Here is a 24,507-nt window from a genome sequence, read left to right on the forward strand (position 1 = left end):
AACATGAATTTAGAAAATGGATGAGAAATGTTCATTTCATGCTGATTTGTACAAATACACACCCAAAAAAATTGCACTTTTTAATTTAAGGGGCACAGACTACAAATGGGGAGATGAGACCTAGTATAACATGCCTCCTTACAAATGTATCCATTATGAAAAAAAATATTTTCACATGCAAAAATGGGCAAAGGCAGGTTTGAGGTGTCAACTTCCTTTATGTTACAAACTTCCCTTTAATACACACAGTACCTTTACACCAACCCTCATTAAAAAAAAAAAAAATGTTGCATTTCATATGGATCCCTGTCCCTCCTGCTTGACTTTGTCTTACCTCCTTTTCTAACAGCACTGAATGAATGAAAGCAAAAGGTTGACTATGTAGACATTTCTCAGTCAGTATCTGAATGGGAAAATTTCTTTAACAAACTGGAGGGGCATTTACATAGAAAACTGCAATAGTCACTCAACCCCTTTGAGTGTAATAATGTATATGGTGCACAAGGGCAGCACTAACCCTTATCTTGACAAAACAAGCAGTTTCATGTGTAGAACTGCAGCAAGCCTTTTGCTTCACAATCTCTATGATTTCCTGTATTTTGAAAAAAAAACACTACCCCAGCTATTAATATTCTCACACTTGCACATACTGAGACTTTAACAAGGTTAAAATGGTCGGTGAAAGTGGCTTACTGAAGCCAAATGTAGTCTTTGCACATTGGTTAAAGCATTAGGTCCAAGAGTTCATACGTGGAATTAAAGGTTCATGGAATTAAAGGTTTATGGGTTTATGGCCTACACAGCTGGTGGAGTGTAGAGATTATGGCAAAATATGTGAACTGAAGTGTACAGTATATGACATGGCCGTGAGGATCATTACTGAAATGTACAATTGAGATTCCCAAATTGACTCTCAGAACAGTGTGACTGTGAATGTGTGTGTGGGCAGGTTATTCATGGCAGGGCTTGTATTTTTCTTCTCATTGTCTGGGCTTTGTCCTTCAGGTCTGGACGGCTGTCTGTTTCCATGGTGGCTAAAGAACGCTGAAGCTGTTGACGGCTCCTCTCAGTCAGACACTCCCACTGATCACTTTCTACAAACATAAAGCAGCATGAATCTTAAGAGTGAGAAGGTTTCTATCCAACTTTCATACCTGCACATTTTAGCAAAATTCACCTTTCTGACAATGAAATGGGCCATTCACATGATTAATTCAAGTCAGCACAGTATGATGCCTAATAAAGTAGTGTTCATAATAGAGTTGTCAAAAGTACCGACTTCGGTACCTATCGGTATTGAAATTTTAAAAATGTGACGCTTTGAGCGCTGTTGAGCGGATTCGTAAACACCTCCGATTGGCCATTGTGTTGATGCGCTCATCAGATATGCCCGTGATTGGCTACAATGATCAACGCAAGCATTTGAAAGCGCTTTGTGAAGAGATTTATTGATGACTATTTACAAAGTTGATCATTGAAGCCAATCACAGACATATCCGATGAGCCGTGAAAACAACGGCCAATCAGAGATGTTTACGAATCCACTCAACAGCGCTCAAAGTGTCACATTTTTTAAATTTCAGTACCGACTAGGTACCGAAGTCGGTATTTTTGACAACTCTAGTTCATAAGCACAGCGTTGCTTTGTGTACGGGGTAACCGCTGTATTTCTACTTTTCCATAACCACTATCTACTGTACTGTGAAGTAGAGTGAATTTGCATTTCCATTTTGCCGTCTGCTGCTTTTGTTCAGACCAATTATATAACAATATATAACATACATAATCATTTATTGGGCTGAAATGTGAAATTTATCACTTTATAAAACCCCCTTTTTTTGTCAACTTGAACTGTAAAGTTGTTTAGATTGTAGTCATTTTACATTTTAGGATGTTACCATAGACATTGGTGTTGATTCAAAACAATATTGCTCACAAAAAAAAAAAAAAAAACATTCTATTCTATTATCAGACTTTTCTGAAACGTTTTTAACAAATTAAATTAACTTAAATTCCTTCACTGGTCCGGAGTCTGCAGGTATTCACTTTAAAAATTGTCTTCATTGTTAAGGTACTACATTATTAACAGATGCATTGGGCTTGTTGTCTATCACTACAGAAAATAATTTAGTTTTACACTTGGAACATTTGAAGCATGATACAATTAAACTTTCTGTAATAACACGTTAATCAACTAGTTTTATGAATGTCAGAGCAAATAAACACTACCTTCAATCCTCTTCAAAAGAAGTTCAACTACCACCAAGGCTTCTGTTCTTACTGATGAATAGCTTTTGTTTTCTGTAGGAAGAAAAGAATAATTTCTCATTAGCAAAGTCTGAATAATAGAAAAAGATGTTGACATAAAAAGTTATTGTGAGAAATTTCTGTTGGAAGCCGATAGTCAGCAAAACTTTGGTAACCAACATTAATCAAAATGTCTTTTTGCTCTGCAGAAGAAATTAAGTCATACAGATTTGGAACAAACATGAGGAGGGGGGTGGGAGTACATTTTCATTTCATAATGTTTAGAAGTTCATGAGAAACCACCTAGTGGTGATGCCAGGGCAGTGCAGGTTTCTGACATCATCTCAGTCAGAACAGCAGTGTTCTGATGTTCCTTTTCCAACAGTAGCAACCTAGAACATACACAAAAACACAATACAGACAAGATTTTGAACGCTGTAAAGCATTTCACAAACAACTTTATCACATTACTATTTTTCTACCTTGTAGGCACAGCCATTTCAACCAAAAAAATACAAATATTATATATTAAATAAATATTATTATTATATTAAATTATATATTACATTTTTGAAGTTAAGAAAATCATATATTTCCATTCAGAAGTGTATTTCCCACAGAAAAGGTATATGTTAGAAAACTTTCAAGATTTTTAGTGAGTACACTCTACCCCTGATAGAAGACCTTCATGGCGCGCAGGACTCCCAGTTGAACCCTCCACGTGCTCAGCTTCAGTCTGTCACACATTATTCTACAAACCTCATTCTGGAACTGATCTGCAACACAAAACACGCTCATTATACATCTCTCTGCTGCCCTTTTGTGTGTCTAAGTCTTGTAGCTGATACTTACTCTGTGTCTGAATGGTTTTAGGCCAAGCCTTTCCAAGCGTCTCAAATGCACACAGTAAAACTTCTGTTTCTAATTCACGAGCTTTAGCATCATCGTCGTCATCATCATGTCTCGGGGAACCGGCACTCGCTGGCTGATTCTAAACAGAAAAAACAAAACAAAATTGTATGCTTTTAAAATTGAATATTGGATATGGAGCTTCCAAAAACATTAAAGGATATTGTTACACTGTCACTCAGTTGGACTGAAATACCAAAGCTGAGTGGATTTTAAAAAAGGAGAGATTTACTATGAGCATGTAAGGTTTACTGCACCTTTTTAATGAGAGGAAGAACAATGTCAGTGATTTCCTGAAAACGATCCACCTGCGTCGACTCCAAGATGTCTGCTGCACTGTGTAAAGCTGCCATTTTATAAACCAGACTCTCCTTCTTACATTCCTTCAGCACCAGATCCAGCACCTCGCTCACCGTTGGCTGACCTGCTGCAGGCTTCTGTAGCTCCACGCTAGATATAAATCACATGCATATGAAAAGGTAATGAAATGTACTGTTCTACTTGTAGGTTTACTAACCCAGAATCAGCAAGATGCTAATAACTTTTTATTGTGAGTTATGGTTTCCCAACATCTTCTGCACATTTTCCCACAATGGTTCAATGATGTTGTCAGGACAACTGAGACTTGCAACTCCCCATAAAATGCAATAAAAAAAACTAAAAAAAAAAAAACTGAACAGGATAATTTATGTAAATAGTAATTATTTTTAATTGTGGAATAATACTTCATAACTTTTTTAAATCTAGTACTTCTGTTAAAGGGATAGTTTACACAAAAATGAAAATTCTCTCATCATTTACTCACCCTCATGCTTTCCCTGATGTAGATGACTTACTTTCTTCAGATAACCACAAACAGATTTTTAGAAAAATAATCCATCCATATAATGCAAGCCAATGGTTGCTGCTCGGTTGACACTTGAAAAACCACACAGCGATTGTCACGGTAATCCATACACCACTGGATAAATCAATGGGTGCTTCTCATTTCTAATTTGTGCATCCTCGTTTCCTTTCCTCGTGCTCAACCCCTTTAGGAATGCAAGGGAAGGATAAATCCGTGTCCTCGCTCATGACTCCTCAGGAAGCTTCCTCATTCCTCGTGGTGCAATTAGAGAATTGCGATGCCCTTCAAGATGATCGAGTTTGATTGGTTTCTGGGTCACGAGCTGGAGGACGGAGGAGCGAGGAAACAAGGAAGCGCCAATTTGAGTATTGAGAAGCAACCAATGTCTTATAAAGTGAAACGAAAGGACCACTGCTTCTCTCTCATGCTTCACAACACACAACGTGTCACAACATCTTTCATGAATTATTAAATATTAGTATTTTTCTAACACACACCAATCGTTTCGCTTCAGAAGACATTGATGCACCCACTCTGACTTTTATTTTGACAGCTCTGAGAATGGCAGAGCCTGAGCACACAGTGCTCCCATTCTTAGTCTTCATTAGTTGAGAAGTACCAGGACTTCGGTGTTGGTCCATCTATCGCCGTTTTCCATGTACGTGGAGTTAGTTCTCGGAGTAAACATATAGGCTATAAACTGTCTGCTTTTTAAAATGCAGAGTGCCGGTGTTTTGCATGCGTTTGACCAATTAAAGTACACTTACGTCACTGGTAGTTCCTATTGTGCTGGGTTAGACCCTACTTTGAAGTAGGAGCTAATTTAGTTTCCCTAAAAGGTGTTCCTAGAATGTTCCTATAACTCCTTATGAAGTTATATTCCACAAAAGGCCTAGAAATAAAATAGTTCCCAGTTTCTGCGGTGCGAACATGCCAAAAAGGGATTAAATATAGGAACTTAAAAAAATAAAAAATAAATAAAAAATATTCTCCAGTGCAAAAGCCCCTAAATGTGTACTATCCCTTTAAAAGGTGCTCTAAGTGATGTCACGCGTTTTTCAGCAAACATCTCACTATCCTATAGCTGTCTGTCCCCTGAACACACTGTAAAAAAAAAACGCGGTCTCTGTAGTCGCCACAAGCTCCGAAAACGGCAATAAAAACAAACTGGTGCAGCCTGGACCACAAAACATAATAAACATGCTCCAGCCAATAACCGACAAGAATGATTTTAAATGCGCGTTCATGACTGTTTCAGGAAGTGCGGAGGGGGAGGAGGAGGGAGGGTCTAACTAGCCTCTGTTTTGTTTGACAACACTTCGAATGTCAACAGGAAGTTACTCCACCCAGGATCACTTAGAGCACCTTTAAGATTTTCTTATAGTTGTGCTCAACTTTACAGGATCTGTATGATGTTTAGCATAAAAAATGTATATGAAAGAAATAGACAATAGAGTCTAACCTGCATTTAGACACTACAGATCCAACAGCTTTCAACAGCTCTTCCTGTGGAGATACAAGGCATTCTACTTCAGTGGCCACAAATACAGAGAAATCAGTTTCATACCACTTAGATCATGCTTCTCAAGTCTTATTAAAACAGTCCTTGCCCAGGTGTATAAAGTCTGTCCCTTAGCACAGAGTTTGTGTTTGAGAGAGTATATTACCTTCCCTGCCCAGGTGCGTCCTGCAAGCCCCTGTAGTAGTGCACTTAGCACCATGCCCAGGTGAGGTGCCACCAGTGAGCCCGTTTGTTGCTTAGCAATAGTTGCCATGGCAGCAGCACCCTGAGCCTTCATCTTCCAGGACTGAGACTGCAGAGCCCTCTGAGTAATGGCTATGAGCTCGGTCATGTACAACCTGATTCCACCAAAGCTGCCTGAAGATACAGAATGCAAAATAATAATGAAAAAGTGAGAGAAAACTGATTCATTCATGATTTTGAGTTGAGTTAATTCATTCTCTCATGATATATGGATAAAATAACCATTATGATGAGCCTTGTATTTTACGAAGGGGGATGTTTGGATAATGTTAGATAAACCCAGTTTTCCTTACAAAGCAAGTTTAGATAGAAAAATAGTAGCAAGATCTTAACTAGATTCAGTTTACGGTGCTCAACTCTGTATCGTTTGTGTGACAGTAACAGCTGACAGTTATCCAGATAACTTTAAGATTATCTACAAAATATACTGAAACAACCAGAATATCTATTGATGACCTCGTGACATTTATCCCATCTTGAAGTATGACCAAGCATCAATTCAAGTCAAATTTATATTTCATTTCCAAGCAGCTATAAAATGCCTTGGTGCTTTAACAAGTTTTAGGGCTGAGTGATGACAATATATAACAATGATTTAAGTGATCATCCAGATTTGTTTCTACCTGTTTTTTCTAGCAGATGATGCGTTCTCAGGCTTTGCTTTTTTTTTAGTTTGATAACATTCAACTCAACACTAAAGAAATGTCCATTTTAGCTTAGATATGAAAAAAACTACATATGTAAATAAATGCTAAAATGTTGATGTCTAACAGCAATACTGCTATATAGAAATTAAAATTATATTAATTTTTCTTGTGATGAAAAGTTTAGCAACATGGTGAATATCGATGATCTCAAATGTATTTTTTATTTGCCCACTGATCCCTCCTCATTTCATAAACTGTATGTATGAGAATGTTAAGTTAAATTTCTGTAGCAAATATGATTGAAATATGAAATGATTTGATTTCAATTAATCAATTCACACCGCACATTCAATTATTTTAGTTTGTTCAAAATGAAATTTGTGGGTCAGGAATTCATCTTTGTGCATGTTAACCTACCAGGCACATGATCCTGCCAGACCTCAGCCCACAGGTTGGCCTCGGCGCTCTCTCCTTTCTCTTCCTCAGGCTCCTGGTGCATGCCCAGAAACGCCAGCGGCAAAGCCACTCCACCATGAGCCTTCAAAACATCAGGACTGTAGTGACTGATGGCATGAACCACCAGACAACACGAGGACTTGTACAGAGCCTCTGAGAATCACAGAAAAGCACTTCAAAAATCTAAACAGCAAGAGGGTTTATACAATTCTTTTTTTTTTTTTTTTTTACTTCATTTAATAATGAAGGTGAGGTAATGATGACACAATTTTCATGTCCTTCCAAACCCATATAACTTTCTGTCTTCCATGGAACACAAAAAGAAATGTTTTGAAGCTGCTCTTTACACAGTTCCTTTTTAAAGCTTGACAGTCCATGTTCGCTGTTCCCTTTTGTCATAAGGAGCAATGTCAGCTTTTTTTCTTTTGTGTTCAATGGAAGGAAGTCAAGTCAGTTGGTTGTGGATGGACATGAGGGTGAGTTTATGACAACTGAACTTTCTATTTTGAGTGAATGAAAATCCTCATACCCTCTTTTTCCAGATACCAGGTGTTTAGTTTCTGCAGAAGCTTCTCAACACTGTTGTCTTTGGCTGTCTGATGGGGAAAAGAGTAATGTTTTGTAGCTCTGTAGTTGCCTTAAGTTTAATTGAAATATGTATTCAGGTGCGTTTTCCTACCCTGACCAGATGTCCAATGGCAAAGGCAAACGACTTCTGAACGACGCTACTACGGTCATTGATCCCGTTTAGGAGTGCACTCATGAGTTTACCTGTGGATGCCCAAACACATGTAAAAGATTTATATACTTACTAAACTTGCAAACAGTATAACTCCTCTGATCTATCGGTGTGTGTTACCGGAATATGGTGTGAGATCTTGAGGGCACTGCACTGTCAATGACACAATCACACTGGCACATCCTCCCTAAAAAAGCACACACAACTATTAGGGCCGGTTCAAACTGAACACATTTTTCCATTTCAATGCACAACCTTTTCATTGTTTTTCTACTTAAACGCGCATGACACTGCATTCTAAAAACGTGGCACAAGTTAAAATAAGTTTAACTTTTAAAAACGCCATCCCAAGACCATGCGTTCACTGCCCGCATCTCGCGTTTTTCAAAGCAAACGCGTTCTGTGTGGACCAGCCCTTGGCCTGTTAGGAAAAGGTATATTACTGACAAAAACCAAGCAGGATGTTTACCTTTGTACCAAGTCCAATTCCACTCTTTAGCAGGTCACAAAGTTTGGGAACAAGCTCTCCCAACACAGAAACATCCAAGTGCTGCAGACACTAAAATACAAACACAGTGCACATAAACATCACAGTCTAAAATACACTTTTTAACATCCTGTAAATATGGCTACATGCATATAGATCTGTTTATGTAATTAAATGCTCATGTAATTCCCCATATGGAATAAATAACTAGATAATGGATATGCTAGGCTTATCCATCCTCTAAAGGACAGATTGGCATGTTCCAATTTGTTAAGTGAAATTAACTTCTAGAATCGGATTGCAGCTTATTCATCATAAGGACAGACTTAATGGTGTCTTACCATATTAATAGTTTCCATCATAGGGGAGGACTTGGCTGCACTTAACCTAGCAGCATCCATGGCACTCTGCCGCAGAAAGAAAATGTGAAAATAATGAGTATAATATTCAAAAAAAAAATAATAAAAATTGTGTGAGGGGTTACATTCTCATGGTCACCAAAAGAAATTGCAGAAATAATGAATTTTTCAAACTCCCTCCACTGGCTATTGTTTGTCCCGCCTCAAACTCACACCATTCCCTGAGCCAAAAAGACCATTTAACAGAGGCCACATCCAAGCAAAGCTTTCCTTATCCGATCTTTTTTTCTTTCCTCATCTCAAGAAATGATTGCACGAAACCACTGAAATGGCTCGGAACAATGCCAGATCAGTATGTGGCGCTGTAATTATCCCACAGAAATACACTGAAAACGTAGAATAAGACTCAATGCATGTGCATAAACCTTGCGTGCTGTATATAAACTTTAGTAAAGCTTATAAATAAAGCTTTATTTTATTAAAGCTAAAAGGCTCAGTAGCTTCTGCGGCACGAACACAAGCATGTAGTCTGCTATTGTTGTTGCTGTTACGTGACGTAGCGTTGTCTGACTAGGGTCGAGGCGTGGGGTGATGACAATCGTTTCACAAAATACACGGATTGGCTGTACACACGAAAACGCAAGGGTGTCGTTTTCAGATTTATCCACTCTGGGACCCGGTTTTAAAAAAAAAAAAAGTTTCAGGCTCCCATATATATATATATATATATATATATATATATATATATATATATATATATATATATATATATATATATATATATATATATATATATATATATATATATATATATATATATATATATAGATTTTTTTTTTAAAATTAAATATAAGATATAAAGAAACTATATAAAGAGACCAAATAATTTATTCCTTTATTTTATGTTGCATTATGTATTACAGACTGTAGTCTTCCATCACTGCATTTTACTGTGTTAATAACGATTTTAATTTTTTTAATTATATTTATATGGCATTCACTGTTTTATATTTACTATTTTAGCAGAGTGGCCTTCACAGGAGCACACACACCTGAAAGCTCATTTTAAACATTTATGGAAATGTTTTTAAGGAAGTGTACATTTTGTTTTATCGGTCGCATTTATTGTATTGACATTTTGCTTTAACTCTTGTTTTTAATGATCACACCTCTGGAATGGAATGAGGAATGATAGGTTCATGGTAGCACTAATGGACGGATTGCAGTTGAGTTATATTAAACAATGTTATTATTACTGCTTGATCATGGAAAAACAGATCTCAACTGTACAGAGGAGGGCAAGGAACTGAATCTGATACCAAACAGTACTAATGTTTTGCTTTGCTCACCTTCTCCTGCTCTGTGGCTCTCAGACTGAGGTAGTTGAGCACCTGTGGTTCCAGCACGCTCAGGGCCTCCAGCAGAGCCGGGATGAGTCGAGGAGCATGGGGCTTCAGACGGCTGCCTGCTGTCTTACTGATCTTCACTAGAGTTTGGATACTAACACAGCAATACTCACACTTATAATCTGAACATTTATTGTGGTTTGTGTGCGTGTGGCTGGTGAGTGCTAGTGTTCTACCTCAGAGTCCGCACTTCAGACACGTTGCTGACGATGCCTTTGTCCAGTAAAGTTGGCAACAACACAGATACTGTCCTTTGAGCAGTAACACCTGTCGATTCGCACATGCGCACACACACCTATTGGACAAATATTTACGTTAAGTTAACGGTGATGTCAATGTGTGGAAAATCATTGGGTATCAGGTTTTGTTGCTTCAACTCACTTTACTGAGAGTCTTTAGAGTCAGATCTGCTGCCTTACGAACAGACTCCTACAACAGGAAACAAATAAGACGGTCAAATAAAAATAGCTGTATGTCAGAAGCAAAGCACACGCATAAGCAAAAAAAACAACAACCTTTTACTTCTCACCTTAATATCATCCAGGACCCGAAACAGAGTCTCCCAGATTTCTGACAGGCGGTCGATGATATCACCTGCCTGCCTTCCACGTATGAGATCGTTCAAAGCCATGCAGCTGAAAAAAATTTAGAAGGGCCCTGATGATATAAACCTGATATAGCACAGGTAGAAATCAAGTTTCTTCCAAACCCATCTAGACACTTTACCTTGACTCCCGCACCCTCCACATGTTACTAGTGAGATTGGATATAACATCTTGAAGAATTTCCTTGAAATATTTCTCCACCTGCCAAAAAAAGACAATATATAATTCTAACAACAAATCATTAAAACTACAGTGTCCCCAATTTCTTTTAAGCAATGTAATACATAACTCTGAGTAATAATAATCTCTTACAATGGATTTATCTGTGACAAGAGCATCCCAGATGCTAGTCATGGCCTGCCTGATGGCCAGGTTGGGGTCAAACTGGTATCTATAGAGACGGGGTACCAACTGAGGCAGGAAAGGAGCCAGCTGCTCACCAGCCTTAGCTGCAATTATGTTAAATCCAAATGCTGCTCCCTACAGCACAGGAAGAGTTAATCATTGCATGCTATTGAAAAAATGCTCTGGAAATTATTAAAAAGTTACCAAGTTAGAAACAATCACATTGTGGTTAAAATAGCTCACCTTCCTGGAATTCCACATGGCATGATGATTGGCAAGATTCATGAACTTATAAACAAGATCTGGTTGGTTTAGATCACTAGCCAATGCACAGAGCTCCTTGTAGGTGGAGAGTCCTTGTCTACCAAAGTAAAAGATCTTTCAACATACAATGAAAGAAAACATCTAGTCTGGAAATTGTGAAGTCGTACTTCCTAAACTGTTTCTAAACAACCTGAAATTTAATAAGTGAACTAAAGGAAGGACATACCCATCAGGTGCTTTACCAAGAGCCTCCCCCTGGAAGACTTCAGTGTCTTCAGAGACGGCATGTTTGGCCCTGAAAACAAAATCCCACTGCTCTTAAAAGTGTCAGGAGCATAAATGCACCTTATAAGGTGTCCAAGATATATCATTTTGTAATGTAACTCATTTAAAATGCAAAACGGGTTCAGATACTGTGTGGATCTGGTTAGTAGTAACTGCACTATGTTCAAGAGCTTGGTAAGTCTTAGTAATGCCAATAATGACAAATCATACTCAAAAAGCCAATAATGAAAGGAACCAGAAATAAGATGGTTTATTAATACCTTTTACCAGTCATGAGAGTTTCCACAAGGGTTGACACAAGTTCCTGTTGATCCTGTTCCCCTCCGAGCTCATAAACCAACCCGAGTCCTTTAGACGCCACATCTTGGCTGAGTTCTACAAGCACAGATCATCACTATCAATCTTGCCCACAAGCTCCCAGACTTTAGATACTCTGTCAAAATGTAATGTGATCTTTAAAAGAGCAGTACGTGACTCACCATCTGGATCAGACAAGACAGAGATAAAGGCTGTCTGTATGTCCTTCAGGTGAGACTATCAGAGACAAAGAGAAGACAGACATTTTGTAATGTCAATGTTTCTTTGCATGTATAAAATAGACTGAGAGTGTGTTTGTATGTGTATTTACCTGTATTTCTTTGTGATGGCTGAGTTTCTTGACTAGAGACAAGAGCCATATACAGGCAGCCTGCCGAACATGAGGGTTTGGACTTGGTATGTATTTAGACAAGACAGAGTTCAACACCCAGGGCACTATATCATTATTCTTCACATCTGTTAGAGGAAGAGAAAAAAATGATTTAAGTGCACAACTCAGAGCTCAACAACAGGCTTGTCAAAAAAAAAAAAAAAAAATTAAATAATGTGGTAACACTATTTCACATTGTTCTTGTTACACATGTTATATGTACTTACTATAGTAATAACTATAAATTATGTATAATTACATGCAACTAACCCTAAACCAAACCCTAATCCTATCTCTAAATTAAGTACATGTAATTAAATATTACTCAGTTCTTAAATGTATAATTACACTGTAACAAGGACACCTAAAATAAAGTGTAACCAATACTTTTCTTTTTTTTTTTTAAAGCTGCTGTAGGTAACTTTTGTAAAAATTTATTTTTTATACTTTTGTTAAACCTGTCATTATGTCCTGATAGTAGAATATGAGACAGATAATCTGTGAAAAAAAATCAAGCTCCTCTGGCTCCTCCCAGTGGTCCTATTGCCATTTGCAGCAATACACCGCTCCCGGTAAGAAACAACCAATCAGAGCCAGGACGAGTGTCTTAGCAGTGTCAATGAAGCTCCTGCGTGCACTGATCACACCCCTCTCATGCACAGCGCTTTACAGGCTTTCAAATTCAAGATTACCTGTGTGCCGCAGCTTTGCTTATGGCGAACAAACAATCCAAACTGCCAATTCCTCGAGTGGCACCTGCTCATAAAATAAAGACAGGCAAACGGAAAAAGACAGATGACGATGATAAAAAAGCCAAAAAAAAGAATTAGATAGAGCCCGAAATAAAACAAGGGAAAATATCGGAGCGGCTTTTCCGAGGTGGAGAGAGCTACGTGTCCTGAAAGGATTAAAAACCGATGCAGAGTTAGCCACATTTCTGCTTGACAAGCAAGTATCCCTGCTTGATTTGTTTCATTTTTTAACTACACAACTAAGATAATTTCAAAACAGGCCTGACAAATGTATGGCATGGTTTCTTGTAGATTTAAGGGTGGTCCTTTGCATATAACATCGTTTTATTTCGCCATAAGCAAAGCTGCGGCACACAGGTAATCTTGAATTTGAACGCCTGTAAAGCGCTGTGCATGAGAGGGGTGTGATCATCGACGCAGGAGCTTCATTGACACTGCTAAGACACTCCTCCATGCTCTGATTGGTTGTTTCTTACCGGGAGCGGTGTATTTCTGCAAATGGCAATAGGACCACTGGGAGGAGCCAGAGGAGCTTGATTTTTTCACAGATTATCCGTCTCATATTCTACTGTCAGGACATAATGACAGGTTTAACAAATATGTAAAAAAAAAAAAATACATTTTTATTAAATAAATAACACTTTAAAAAATAATACACACACTGAACTGCAGGTACACATTGTGCTTTTACACTGGCATTATTTCAGCTTTATAATAGAGCTGTGGCTCTATACAGTAATAAAAGTACAAAAAGTAATTTCTGGGATACCAGATTAAGTATTTCCTTTAATAACGGCAATAAAATTACAAAAAGGTTATTGGAGGTGAGACATTGAGGATTTCTGCCTTTTTACTTGATCGTCATGACAACTAATTTACATGGGGAGGGGGGGGGGGTCACATTTATATCAAAGTGGTAATAAATCTACATGGAATGGAGCTTAAACCTTAAGGTGTAGTTACTTAATATTGCTGATGCCTTGTTCCATGTTGCCAATAATATCAGGTTTTCAGACAAGTAAACAAACAGTTTTACTTGTCCAAAAGACAAGTATCTGGAAAAGCTTTCCCTTGTGTGGTTGAGCCCCGTGTCTGGACATGCACAGCGTCCCCTCTGTCTCTCCCATATATACTTACTGTCAGGAGGGCAGTACTGGTCTTCAGTGCATGTCCACACATCTCGGGCAGCTCCAGAGCAGCTTCCTACAGCAGCATTAGTTAAAGCCTCTCCCACTGTAAACTGTAGCTCCACCTGCTTGGCCTAAAAAACAAAAAACAAACATCTAAGGAATAAAGAATGTGAATTCCAACTTGAATTCACTGCAGTGATACTGCCAAAACACACTGTACATTAAAATAGTAAGTTAAACAATACTTATATATAATCCACAATACATTTAGTTTAATTTTTTTTTAGTATTTGATTTTAAATGAATTTAAGTTATAATAATAACAACATCATTTCAATTGGCTTTAAAGGTTATGTGTCATGAAGAGGGTCATAATATCACCTCTACTGAATCCATGAGACCCTGCAGGATTTTCTTCTGGTGTGGGAATTCTCCATCTCCCACTGGCAGGAATCCAAGAGTCTGGATGGCACGTTCTTTCATCTGACAACATAAATAGCTAATCAGTACCATAAACACTGAAAAAAAAAATTAATTATAATAATTTCTGTGTGGAAACGGAGTGAAAATTGACATATGCAGAAACACTTACTTAAATAAAGAATGCACACATCAATAATACAGTTATACTTATTCACTCTGAGTGTTGTTTTACCTTGCCAGTCTCTTTGCCAGATGGGATCTTGGCGAGCAGATTATCCACTAGACGGAGTTTAGTGAAGCCATTTCCATCCGCTGGTATCAGCAGCACGCCGTTACGGCCAATCTCACCCAATGCTGTCACAGCAGCAACAGTCAACAAAGGAGACTCGCTATCCAAAAATGAACCTGCAGACAAGCACATTGGTAGCTTTTGTTAAATTTATATAATTGGATTTTTTGCTACAACAGTTAAGTGAAGTATGTAAGATTTTTTTTTAAAGATAAAATACATTCTCTTAACCCAGTTTATTGTTCATTGACTATTAGTTTGCCATTAATTGGTTTATCTCCCCAAAAAGAGTTAACATTGTGCCCCCCAGGCACCATCTAAACATTGAGAGCGGTCCGCTAAGATCGGTCAATCTCTTTCCAGCTCAACCAATAGCGTGAGTTTGGGGCGTGGCTACTGTAGCAGGCTGAGCCTGAGGGTGTTTAGCCATGTGGGACCATGACTGATGCGTTACACGGTAAAAGAAATTCGGCTTAGGTTACAGCGATGCGAAGCCAAATTTCGCTGCACCTTCAAAGATTAAACAGGTCATGAACATGTCAAAGCAAAAGGGGCAATGAGATGCAACGCGCTATAATGGACACTTTAATAAAACATCATCATGCACCCATTCAGAAAGACAAATGTCCCAGTTTATAATGTTTACTTTAACGTGCCCAGTACAAACAGCCTCAAATTGTTGTGGCACGTAATGTCAAAAACCTGCACATTGCAGATACATTTGATGGGTTTATAATAAGCAAGTTGCTCACATTCACTCTAGAAATAGCGTTAGTCTACTCAAATGCTTACTCATGACACAGCTAAAATTATTCCTAATATGTTGGACCTTTTATTGGTAAGGTAATAAAAGATGTAATTCTGCTAGGTGCCACTAGTGTCGCAGAAATTACATATTTCACCTCTAACTAATGAAGCATGCTTACTAATGAAATGTTATTTAAGAGTATCCCAATATCAAGTGTCAAATGTGAAACTCTTTGTTAAAAAGGCACATACCGATGATTTTTGTCGCCATGGCAATTAGTTCCTCATTTTCTTTGGGAGTGGCTTCAGAAGGCATTAAGCTTCGCCTCTTACTCATGTATCTGCCCACCATGTAGCCCAGAGCCAAGATGGCACCATGCTGAGTCTCAGGACTCTATATGTAAAATAAATAAATATTTTTTTAAAAAATTATCAATTTCTAAATAAAAAAAAATAATAATTATGAAATATTTATAAATCTTTTTTTTCCCGTACATGCATGTCTTTAGTTGTCTTGATCAGGTTTTGTACAGCAGATTTAAGTTCATTTCCAGACATAGTAGAGACAACCATGGCGTACAGTTGTGCTGCCAACTCACGCATGTCTTCTTTATTAGTGTTCATGAGACCCTGCAAAATTAACATGAGTAATGAACCAATTGCATTTTTATAGTCAGACATATATTAAGAAAAATGTCTCCATTCCAGAGGATATAAAATAATATACACTACCATTCAAAGGTTTTGGGTTGGTAAGATTTTTTTTTTTCTGCCCCATTTTAATATTTTAAAATATAATTTATTCCTGTGATGTCAATGCTGCATTTTCAGGAACCATTACTCCTTCAGTGTCACATGATCTTTTAGAAATCATTCTAATATGCAGATTTTGTGCTCAATAAACATTTCTTTTTATTACCAATGGTGAAAAATTGTGCTGCTTAATATTTGTGGAAATCGTGACTGTGTAATCTGTCACTTTTGATCAACTTAATGCATTCTTGCAAAATAAAAGTTTATTCATATTATATAATCATAAAATAAAATAATTACTTTAATCCAGTCGATTTTGTCTACAAACTTGGGAGTAAGTTTCTCTGGGCACACAGAGACCACTTCCAAAAGACAGTACATCACTGGAATACCTGTATTAAGAAATCAGATCACAACAACAGATCACAATAAAAGCAAATAAATTTACAATAATCCACTTCCTGTAGATTATGTTCTACATATTAAATATATTACCATATAATATGCAGTAATGCCAGTTTTAGGTAATCCAATAAATTATATTAGATTTGATTATTTTCTTTGGAAATATACATTTCTGTTTTGGTGAATACACAGTGCAAAAATCTCCACCACCTGATATTATCATACTGCCCAGCCCTATTAGAAACCATAATTTGTAATCTCCCTCACCTCCTATAGCTGACAGCAGCTGTTGCAGTAAGTCAATGTATATATGAACTGGATTGGCCTCTCCTCCTTTAGTAGCGGAGGAAGGAGAAGCTTCATTGGACAGTAATGACTGAACATAGCGTCCAATAACAGGAGCATCATCCTGCATGTCCATCAGGCTCTGAGATGTGGGTGTGGCTCCAGCACTATAAGATAGACACATCCTAAGATAAAGAACTATCTGTGGAAACAAAAGAGTAAAGAAATGCATTTGTTCAATTTAAAATACATGTGGCAGTTCATTAATTAAATGAAATATTGGAAAAAAAATTGTAACTCTAAAGACTGTCAATTTACCTCTCCAAATGTGGCAGGATTAAAAGGCAATGTGGAAGTACCTACAATGTATTTTGCAGGAGTCTTCAATCTCTGTGCAGCCTATGATACATACATAAAGGTCAGTATCTATATATTCCTTAAGCTGGTAGCTCTCAAAACATGTTACTGCAAGTGAAACCATATTTGAAGAGGACCAATTACATTTTTTACTTTTTTTAGTGTCATATTGCTGTTTGAGCATAAAAAAGGACTGCAAAGTTACAAAGCACAAATTCCACTCCAAAGGGAGTTATTCTCTGTATCAGTAAACAATGTTTCTGAACTCTCTGAAATGCCACAATTGTAGTCTTGAGTTTTCCTCCAGGAATGTACACATCACAATATCATCACTTTAATAATTCCCGCCAAAGGAATAGCCAATAAAAAGGGGCCAAGGCCTGGTTGAGTTGCATTAGTAGCGTGTTGTCACCATGTACAGAGAGAGGAATTAAAAAGAGTATTACAGACAGACCTAGGGCTTTGCCAAAACTTTATAAATGGGGTGCTTAATGATGCATGATTATATGATCAGTTGCATTTTATTGTTTGCATTTAGCATAAGAACAGGCCCATTTTGGGTCATGACACACCAGTGGAGAAGATATCTATAATAATAACAAATCAAAACACCATACCTTTTCATGGATGTAGCTGACCATCTCAGGGAATGACGGCATGGGCCTTGATCCTTCTTTCTCTGTCTTCGTAGAAGGGAGAGACCTAAGAGCTCGCTGAGCCTCCCCAGACACTTCCTCACGACTATGAACACAGGCCATATAACGTACAACTTTCATGACAAAGCTTAATTGAAATCTTGAAAGAACTCAATGAAGTGCAAGTAAATACTCACGGATCTCCTGCAGCCAGCAGTAAGAGATATCTAGAGGCTACGTGATCAGGAGCAAACACTGTGCTGGCAAACTTCATCGCTACCTGACGCACCTGTACCTCCGGCTAACACAAAACCATTACACATTGCAAATGTTTAATAACATTGTATCATTCAAGTTGAATTGTGTCATTTCATTTTTAGTTTTGACATTTGTATTCACTCTTTCAAGGTGATTGAAATAAAGTGTTAGATAACAAACCTTTGTTATATAAGCAGCCACAAGCGCTTCCATTAGGTTCAGAAGTGCCCCCTGAAGATTAGCATATGCTCCCACCATCATCGACAAGGCTTCCTGTATGGCCAATCGCACATCAGAATCCTCCTGTTGCCATTGAGAGAAACTAGGTTTAAATTATACAACAAATCATTTAGTAATAACTGGATAACTCATGTATAAAATGTGTTTCAAACAAACCTTGCACATGGACTCAAAAAACTGCTGTACCAATGCAATATCTTTCGTGAAAAGCTGAGGCATTCGACTATTATAACAAAGGGAAAAGTGAAAAATAAACATTACACATATTTATTCAACTATTTAATTAAATTACATGGACTTTTTAGTTATATATTATTTTAGTTTGTTATAAAAGGATTTTATTACCTTGAAAGTTTTCCAACAGCTGAATAAGCCATACACAGTAGCTTGGGGTCCTTATAATAAAATAATAAATAATAGTCACTTTGACGGAAACTTCAGAAAAGTCATAATTTGAGTGACGACAAAAACCTAAATTCATCAGCATGCATTCATACCTCTTTATATTCATTAATAAGCTTGGTAAGTCCATTCAGTAGCATCAAACCCAAAGGTTTGTTGGTATCAGGGCACCTTCAGATTGAAACAATAATCATCATGATCACAATGACAGTGGCTGACAAAACAGACCATCTGATGCAGATCAAATGCACAAAACAGGAGAGTACTTGTGAAGGTAGTAATTTATGATCAGTTGTATGCATGGCTATAACATTTCAACCAATCAAAAAGGTTTTGTATTGTAATAAATGTGAATTTCTATGCGACTCTTGGCACTTACACCATGCAGATGTGATGTACAAACTGCAGAGTGAGGGACAGGAGTTTGTTGTTGGTGTTTGCTCCGAAAAGTCCGTCATAGACAACCTGAACCAACAGACAATCACTGTTACCATGACATCATTTTAACAAATACACACTTTTTTTCTGTCAAACATGACCTCTCTGACCTGTATATTAGCAGGAAAGCATTCAGCAGCCAATCTGGAGCGAAGAAGATGAGGCAGAATCTTCATCTTGACTCTGGTGCTGACCGGCTCATGCTTCAGCTCCTGCTTCACTGTGGCACCCTGGGAAAAAACACACACCTTATGTAGAACACTTCACTGAATTTAAAAGCAATAACGATATTAGACCAACCATGTGTAATCTCACGGTTCAATATTTATTGCGATACTGGGTTCACGATATGATAAGCATCACAATATTTTGAATAAAATTAAAAAATGAAACAAATTCAAATAACATCGTAAATCTTGTAAAAATGTCTTGTAGAGGCTACAACATCTTGTAAATCTGTTAATCACATAAAGCCATCATGTCTCCTGAGAAGACTTGTATTTAGATTGGACCACTCGATTTATTATTTTTATGATGCCCATATATATCGTCACATTTTTATATTGCGATCTCTCGATATAACAGTGTATTGTAATGCATGTACTTACTTTAGTTTTGAGTGGAATATCACCCAGGTAAACTTTATACATTTTGTTGATAATGAGTGGATTGTTCCAGTCAATAATACTGCAGTACAAAACAGGACACAAGAGATGAGTTGAGTTTCAATATTATATCAAAATGTCACATGAAATCTCCTCACAGAAAGCCTCACCTCTGCTTGCTTTTCAGTTCCAGATCAGCTGCTGTGGCAACACTGTGTCTGGTGTCACTTGATGCCACAACTAAGTGAATGACTGTTTCAACCTCAGGTACCTGCTCTGCTTCTATGAACTTCACAATCCCCAGCTTACACTGCAAACAGAACACTAAAAAGGTTACTCAAAGAAGAATTTGAAAGAAAATGCCACATAAAGTGTTTAATCCATTTATTCTTTAAATAATTATTGGTATAGAGAGAACTGAGGCAGCTTGAAATCTCCCATTTACAGAAATATCCACCAACACGTTTTCTTAGCAACCTCACCTGCTCCAGTTGCTCTGGGCTCCACTGAGCTTCTCCAATGACTCTTTTAACTGCATAAACGCTCATTCCTGGAGGAGGCTGAGGAAGGCCTTGTGCTGCTGCGGCTCCTGCTCCAGATCCCCCTTGTGGGGACGAGGGGGCCGGACGAATTGGAGGCTCATTTAACACAAACCTTTATATAATATCAAAGAGAGTTAATGAGATTCAAGAAAACACTATTACCATTACCAACTACAACCTATTATAAACATCTAGATGACATACCCATAAGGCATCAGAAGAACATCAAGCATGAACTCTAAGAGCAGTTGTACAGTTTTGGGCCTCTCCGTCAGGACAAATGGGGAAGCTTTAGTTGGCTCTGATGGATATTTCATATGATACAGTGTAGGGATCAGCAGGTGCATCAGACTAGAGAGAGAAGAAAAAGACTACATTATCTATACTGTTCAATACTGACATATTTGCAATAACAATAGTTAGTGATATATATATATAATCATTCAAAAGTTTGGGTTCAGTAAGTTTTTTTTAAGAAATACTTATTCATTTTTATTCAATTTATTATTCTTATATAATACTTTTGCATGGTCATAAAATAAATGCTGCTCTTTTGAACTTTACTTTGAAAAAAAAAAGGTATCACCAAATCAGCATTTTAAAATGATTTCTCAGGGATCATGTGACACTGAAAACTAAAATGATGGCTGCTAAAAATTCAGATTTGCTGTCAAAGGAACAAATTATCATTTTAAATTGTACCATAGAAAAATTATTATACATTGCAATAATTTTCAAATAATATAACTGTTACTGTATTTTTTATCATTGGTGAGCATAAGAGACATCTTTCAAAAACATTTTATAAACTAGTGTGTGTGTGTATATATATATATATATATGTTATTTCTGTAATAAAATATTTTAGAATATATTATAAATGTGTTTATATCCAGTTACATTCTAATTCTACATTCTAAATAATACAAAACAACATGGTTTCATTTCTTTACAATAAAGTTGAGACTAACCTGTCCTGCTGGGGCTGAGGTTTACCCTCCATTGCTGTGAGCAGAGTAGGTGCAAGCTCACACTGTTTGGACACCTCCAGCCTGGGATATCCCATCTTTATGTAGATGATAGTGAAGTTCTGCAAGCACAAACACAGTCAGTCATGGCAATGAAGTTTTCACTTATATGGGAATATACAACCTTGGAATAAAAAACATGACCCATCTCAAGGGTAGTCACAAGGAGTATTGACAGTGGCGAAAGAGACATGTGGGTTTGCGATCATACCGTGACAAAAGATGCAGCAGCAGGATCCTGATATTGAACCAACAGTGTCTCTACAGGCAGCTGAATCTTGGGTCGACTCTTTATCCTTTTGTTAAGGTGCACCAGCAACTCCATAACCTGGAAATGAAAATATTAAATATTTTTCAAATTTATAACATACATTTTTCAGAGTATAAATTAGGTCTGCTGGGGAATACTTGAGGGTCTGTGGAAACTATAAAACATAAGTATGATTAAATTAAACTAAAATAAACAAATAAATGTAATACATTAACAAATAACAGAACAGAACTATTGTAAGTAGAAAAACAGCTTCCTCACACACACACTTACTTTCTTGCGAACCCCCTCTTGCACACTGGATAGTTTGAGGAGGACAGGGGGCAGGAATTTGGATATAATATCCTGCAACTGCTCATCTGTTTCTGCATGACCCAAGCGCATAAACACACGCTCCAACTGGTCTATGATAAGGAAACAAAGAGAAAGTAAGCAAGAAACAGATAGACTGTTCAAAATGAAAAAATACATTTGTAAAATTTATTTGCATGGAAAGACTTTCTCATATAATTCCTGTAAGATCACTGGTTAATTATAAGAACCTTCTGATTTATTCAAAAGATTTATTAAAGTGACACCGAGAATGAATGCAATGAAATACATTTCCATGACATGAGTGCATTTCACCGGCTTTCCGTGAATGAATAAACGAATCAATTTACATTAAAACTATCTAACAAGCTTGAAATGAACAACAGACAATAAGACTAACCTTAGATATAGAAAAACTGTAAAAATAGACGTTCAAATTCGCTCGTTGGTTAGCGTGTGAGCTGCATAGCCTCACTGCTAACCAACGTTAACGTTTATTATCTACATACTCATTTCTCACGCTGTCAATAAATGACAACCAGCACTGGACCACTATGACATTAAGATAACACTAACTACACGAAAAATAAAGGTTGTTGCGTCCTCAAATTTAGACAAACCCAATAAAAGCACTTTCATTTTGGAGCATGACTGAGCATTGGGCCTCTGTAAGCACATAACGTTACTAGCCGACTAGCTGCCAAACTGATATTCACTTTACAAATATTTATTTATGTTACTACCGGTAGGTAAACAGACAGCACGATGAGTTCAATCTTCATTTGAGTAACCAATAATGTAGAGAGTATTGAAAACAACTATGCCGTAATGATGAAATAAAACATGTAGAATGAGTTAAACTTACTGAGCTCGTCCTGTGCAGCCATGTTTGAACTGAAGTCACCACCAACAGCACTGCCACTCCTATAGAGACAACATCTCTCTCTCTCTCCCTCGCTCTCTCTCTCTCTCACACACAATTTAGTTGTACTTTATTTTAATTTTATTAATATTACCAAAGGGGACTAGCTTCATACAATGTAATAGTGCAAATAAAATACTTTATCAATACAGTAAAATGCCTTTTAGTATAATTCTACAATTGTCTAAAATTGTCTAAAACCTTGTGTATTTTTGCAGTGAAATCTTCAATGACTTTAATAATGTAAGTATAACTTTTATATTGTTATTCATTTTAAAAACAAGAATTTCCTGAACTGAAACAGCTCTCTCTCTCTCTCTCTCTCTCTCTCTCTCTCTCTCTCTCTGAAACACTGATTCCATCATTCATTGAACTGATGATACTGAGAAAATGTCCTTCATACTTGGTGAAGATGATAACACAGCTACACTAGCTGCAAAATATGTGTTAACCATTCACAACATGGATAACTCTCTAGAGAAACATGCTTTATTTATTCATTTACTTAGATGGATTTATTTACTATGCACCATATGACATGATGTATACATAAATGTTTTGTTTGTTTGTTTATTTTAATATTCATATGTAATATGTTTATGCTTTGGCAACATTGTTATTCACAGAATGCTAATAAAGCTTAATTTAAATTTGAAATTTTGAGAGAGAGAAAGAGACCTTCTTCCTCTTTAGTAGCACACCATATTTATAACTGCCACAAACTAAGAGGTACTGAGTGAACACATCCATATTATAATACTATATATATATATATATATATATATATATATATATATATATATATATATATATATATATATATATATATATATATATATATATGAATGCATTTTACATATGTTCTTGTTTGTATGTTTGTTTGTTTTTGTTTTGCTTTATGCAATGCTTTGGCAATATGTACCTAAATATGTCATGCCAATAAAGCAATTTGAATTGAACTGAATTGAGAGAGAGAGAGAGAGAGAGAGAGAGAGAGAGAGAGAGAGAGAGAGAGAGAGAAAGATCAAAATCTGACAATAAAAAATACAGCGCATTGATCATAAAACTAGCATTTAAGCTTCATCTTACTAAAACATAATATTGGTAGAAATAAAGGGACAACTGATATGTTTATGCATTTTATAAGTAGTGTGTAATACTGATTTACATTATAAGATATCAGAATTTCATATTTTTGGCCAAATAACAACATCTGCACAAAATATATATTACATTTGACTCTGAATAAAAATGAGATGTCTTTTTTACTACTATATGTACATATCGTCATTGTCTAAAGGTTCAATAAAAATAATTGTGACTATTATTTCATATGTAAATTTGTTTTTGAACAAAGTGGTAATGCCATCATGGGTTGGAGTAGATGTAGATGGAGGTGAGATACTATTTTTTTTTTTTTTTTGTCATGCCAATAAAGCTATCTATCTATCTACTGAAAAATATGGAAAACATTCCTGGGGTTTGAGGAGTATAAAACAAGGTATCTCCATTCTTCCTGAGAACTTCAGTCAGATGGGGATGTTTAGTAGAAATTAGTGGACTGTGGGAGACAAACCAAGAAAGTTCAGAGAAGAATACAAGAGACAAAAACTCAGACAGACACATAACAAAATGTTTCGCAGCACTGCTTGTGTTCTCCAAAC

General features: G+C 36.8%; 1 protein-coding gene across 1 annotated transcript; it reads right to left on the reverse strand.

The window, feature by feature from the left end:
* Positions 1 to 597: 597 nt before the first annotated feature.
* On the reverse strand, positions 598 to 22,849 carry ecpas (Ecm29 proteasome adaptor and scaffold). The gene is made up of 49 exons (XM_067403369.1): positions 22,787 to 22,849; positions 21,883 to 22,013; positions 21,550 to 21,666; positions 21,282 to 21,400; positions 20,515 to 20,661; positions 20,251 to 20,422; positions 19,939 to 20,078; positions 19,772 to 19,850; positions 19,274 to 19,393; positions 19,105 to 19,190; positions 18,821 to 18,896; positions 18,669 to 18,718; positions 18,480 to 18,546; positions 18,264 to 18,386; positions 18,023 to 18,126; positions 17,808 to 17,931; positions 17,152 to 17,232; positions 16,816 to 17,035; positions 16,444 to 16,535; positions 15,886 to 16,020; positions 15,643 to 15,784; positions 14,587 to 14,759; positions 14,313 to 14,414; positions 13,939 to 14,062; positions 11,990 to 12,135; positions 11,841 to 11,895; positions 11,622 to 11,736; positions 11,303 to 11,371; positions 11,056 to 11,173; positions 10,780 to 10,947; positions 10,589 to 10,668; positions 10,392 to 10,497; positions 10,244 to 10,291; positions 10,039 to 10,157; positions 9,806 to 9,956; positions 8,439 to 8,504; positions 8,080 to 8,169; positions 7,731 to 7,797; positions 7,551 to 7,642; positions 7,401 to 7,467; positions 6,833 to 7,024; positions 5,671 to 5,882; positions 5,466 to 5,509; positions 3,414 to 3,606; positions 3,100 to 3,238; positions 2,918 to 3,023; positions 2,551 to 2,639; positions 2,230 to 2,301; positions 598 to 1,094 (listed from the first exon to the last, which is right to left on the reverse strand). Exons 1-49 carry the CDS (start codon positions 22,806 to 22,808, stop codon positions 955 to 957), a joined length of 5,490 nt encoding a protein of 1,829 aa, XP_067259470.1. The 5' UTR covers positions 22,809 to 22,849; the 3' UTR covers positions 598 to 954.
* Between the last annotated feature and the right edge of the window lie 1,658 nt (positions 22,850 to 24,507).

Source organism: Chanodichthys erythropterus, chromosome 12, assembly GCF_024489055.1.
Source record: "Chanodichthys erythropterus isolate Z2021 chromosome 12, ASM2448905v1, whole genome shotgun sequence".
In the NCBI taxonomy this organism is placed as follows: domain Eukaryota; kingdom Metazoa; phylum Chordata; class Actinopteri; order Cypriniformes; family Xenocyprididae; genus Chanodichthys; species Chanodichthys erythropterus.

Coding starts and splice junctions, on each gene's coding strand:
- ecpas (XM_067403369.1), bottom strand. CDS start 22,808: ATGGCTGCACAGGACGAGCTCA. Junction 18,719..18,820: donor TTATTAATGAATATAAAGAG/GTATGAATGCAT, acceptor TTTTATTATAAG/GACCCCAAGCTACTGTGTAT. Junction 5,883..6,832: donor CTGGCAGGATCATGTGCCTG/GTAGGTTAACAT, acceptor CTGTATCTTCAG/GCAGCTTTGGTGGAATCAGG.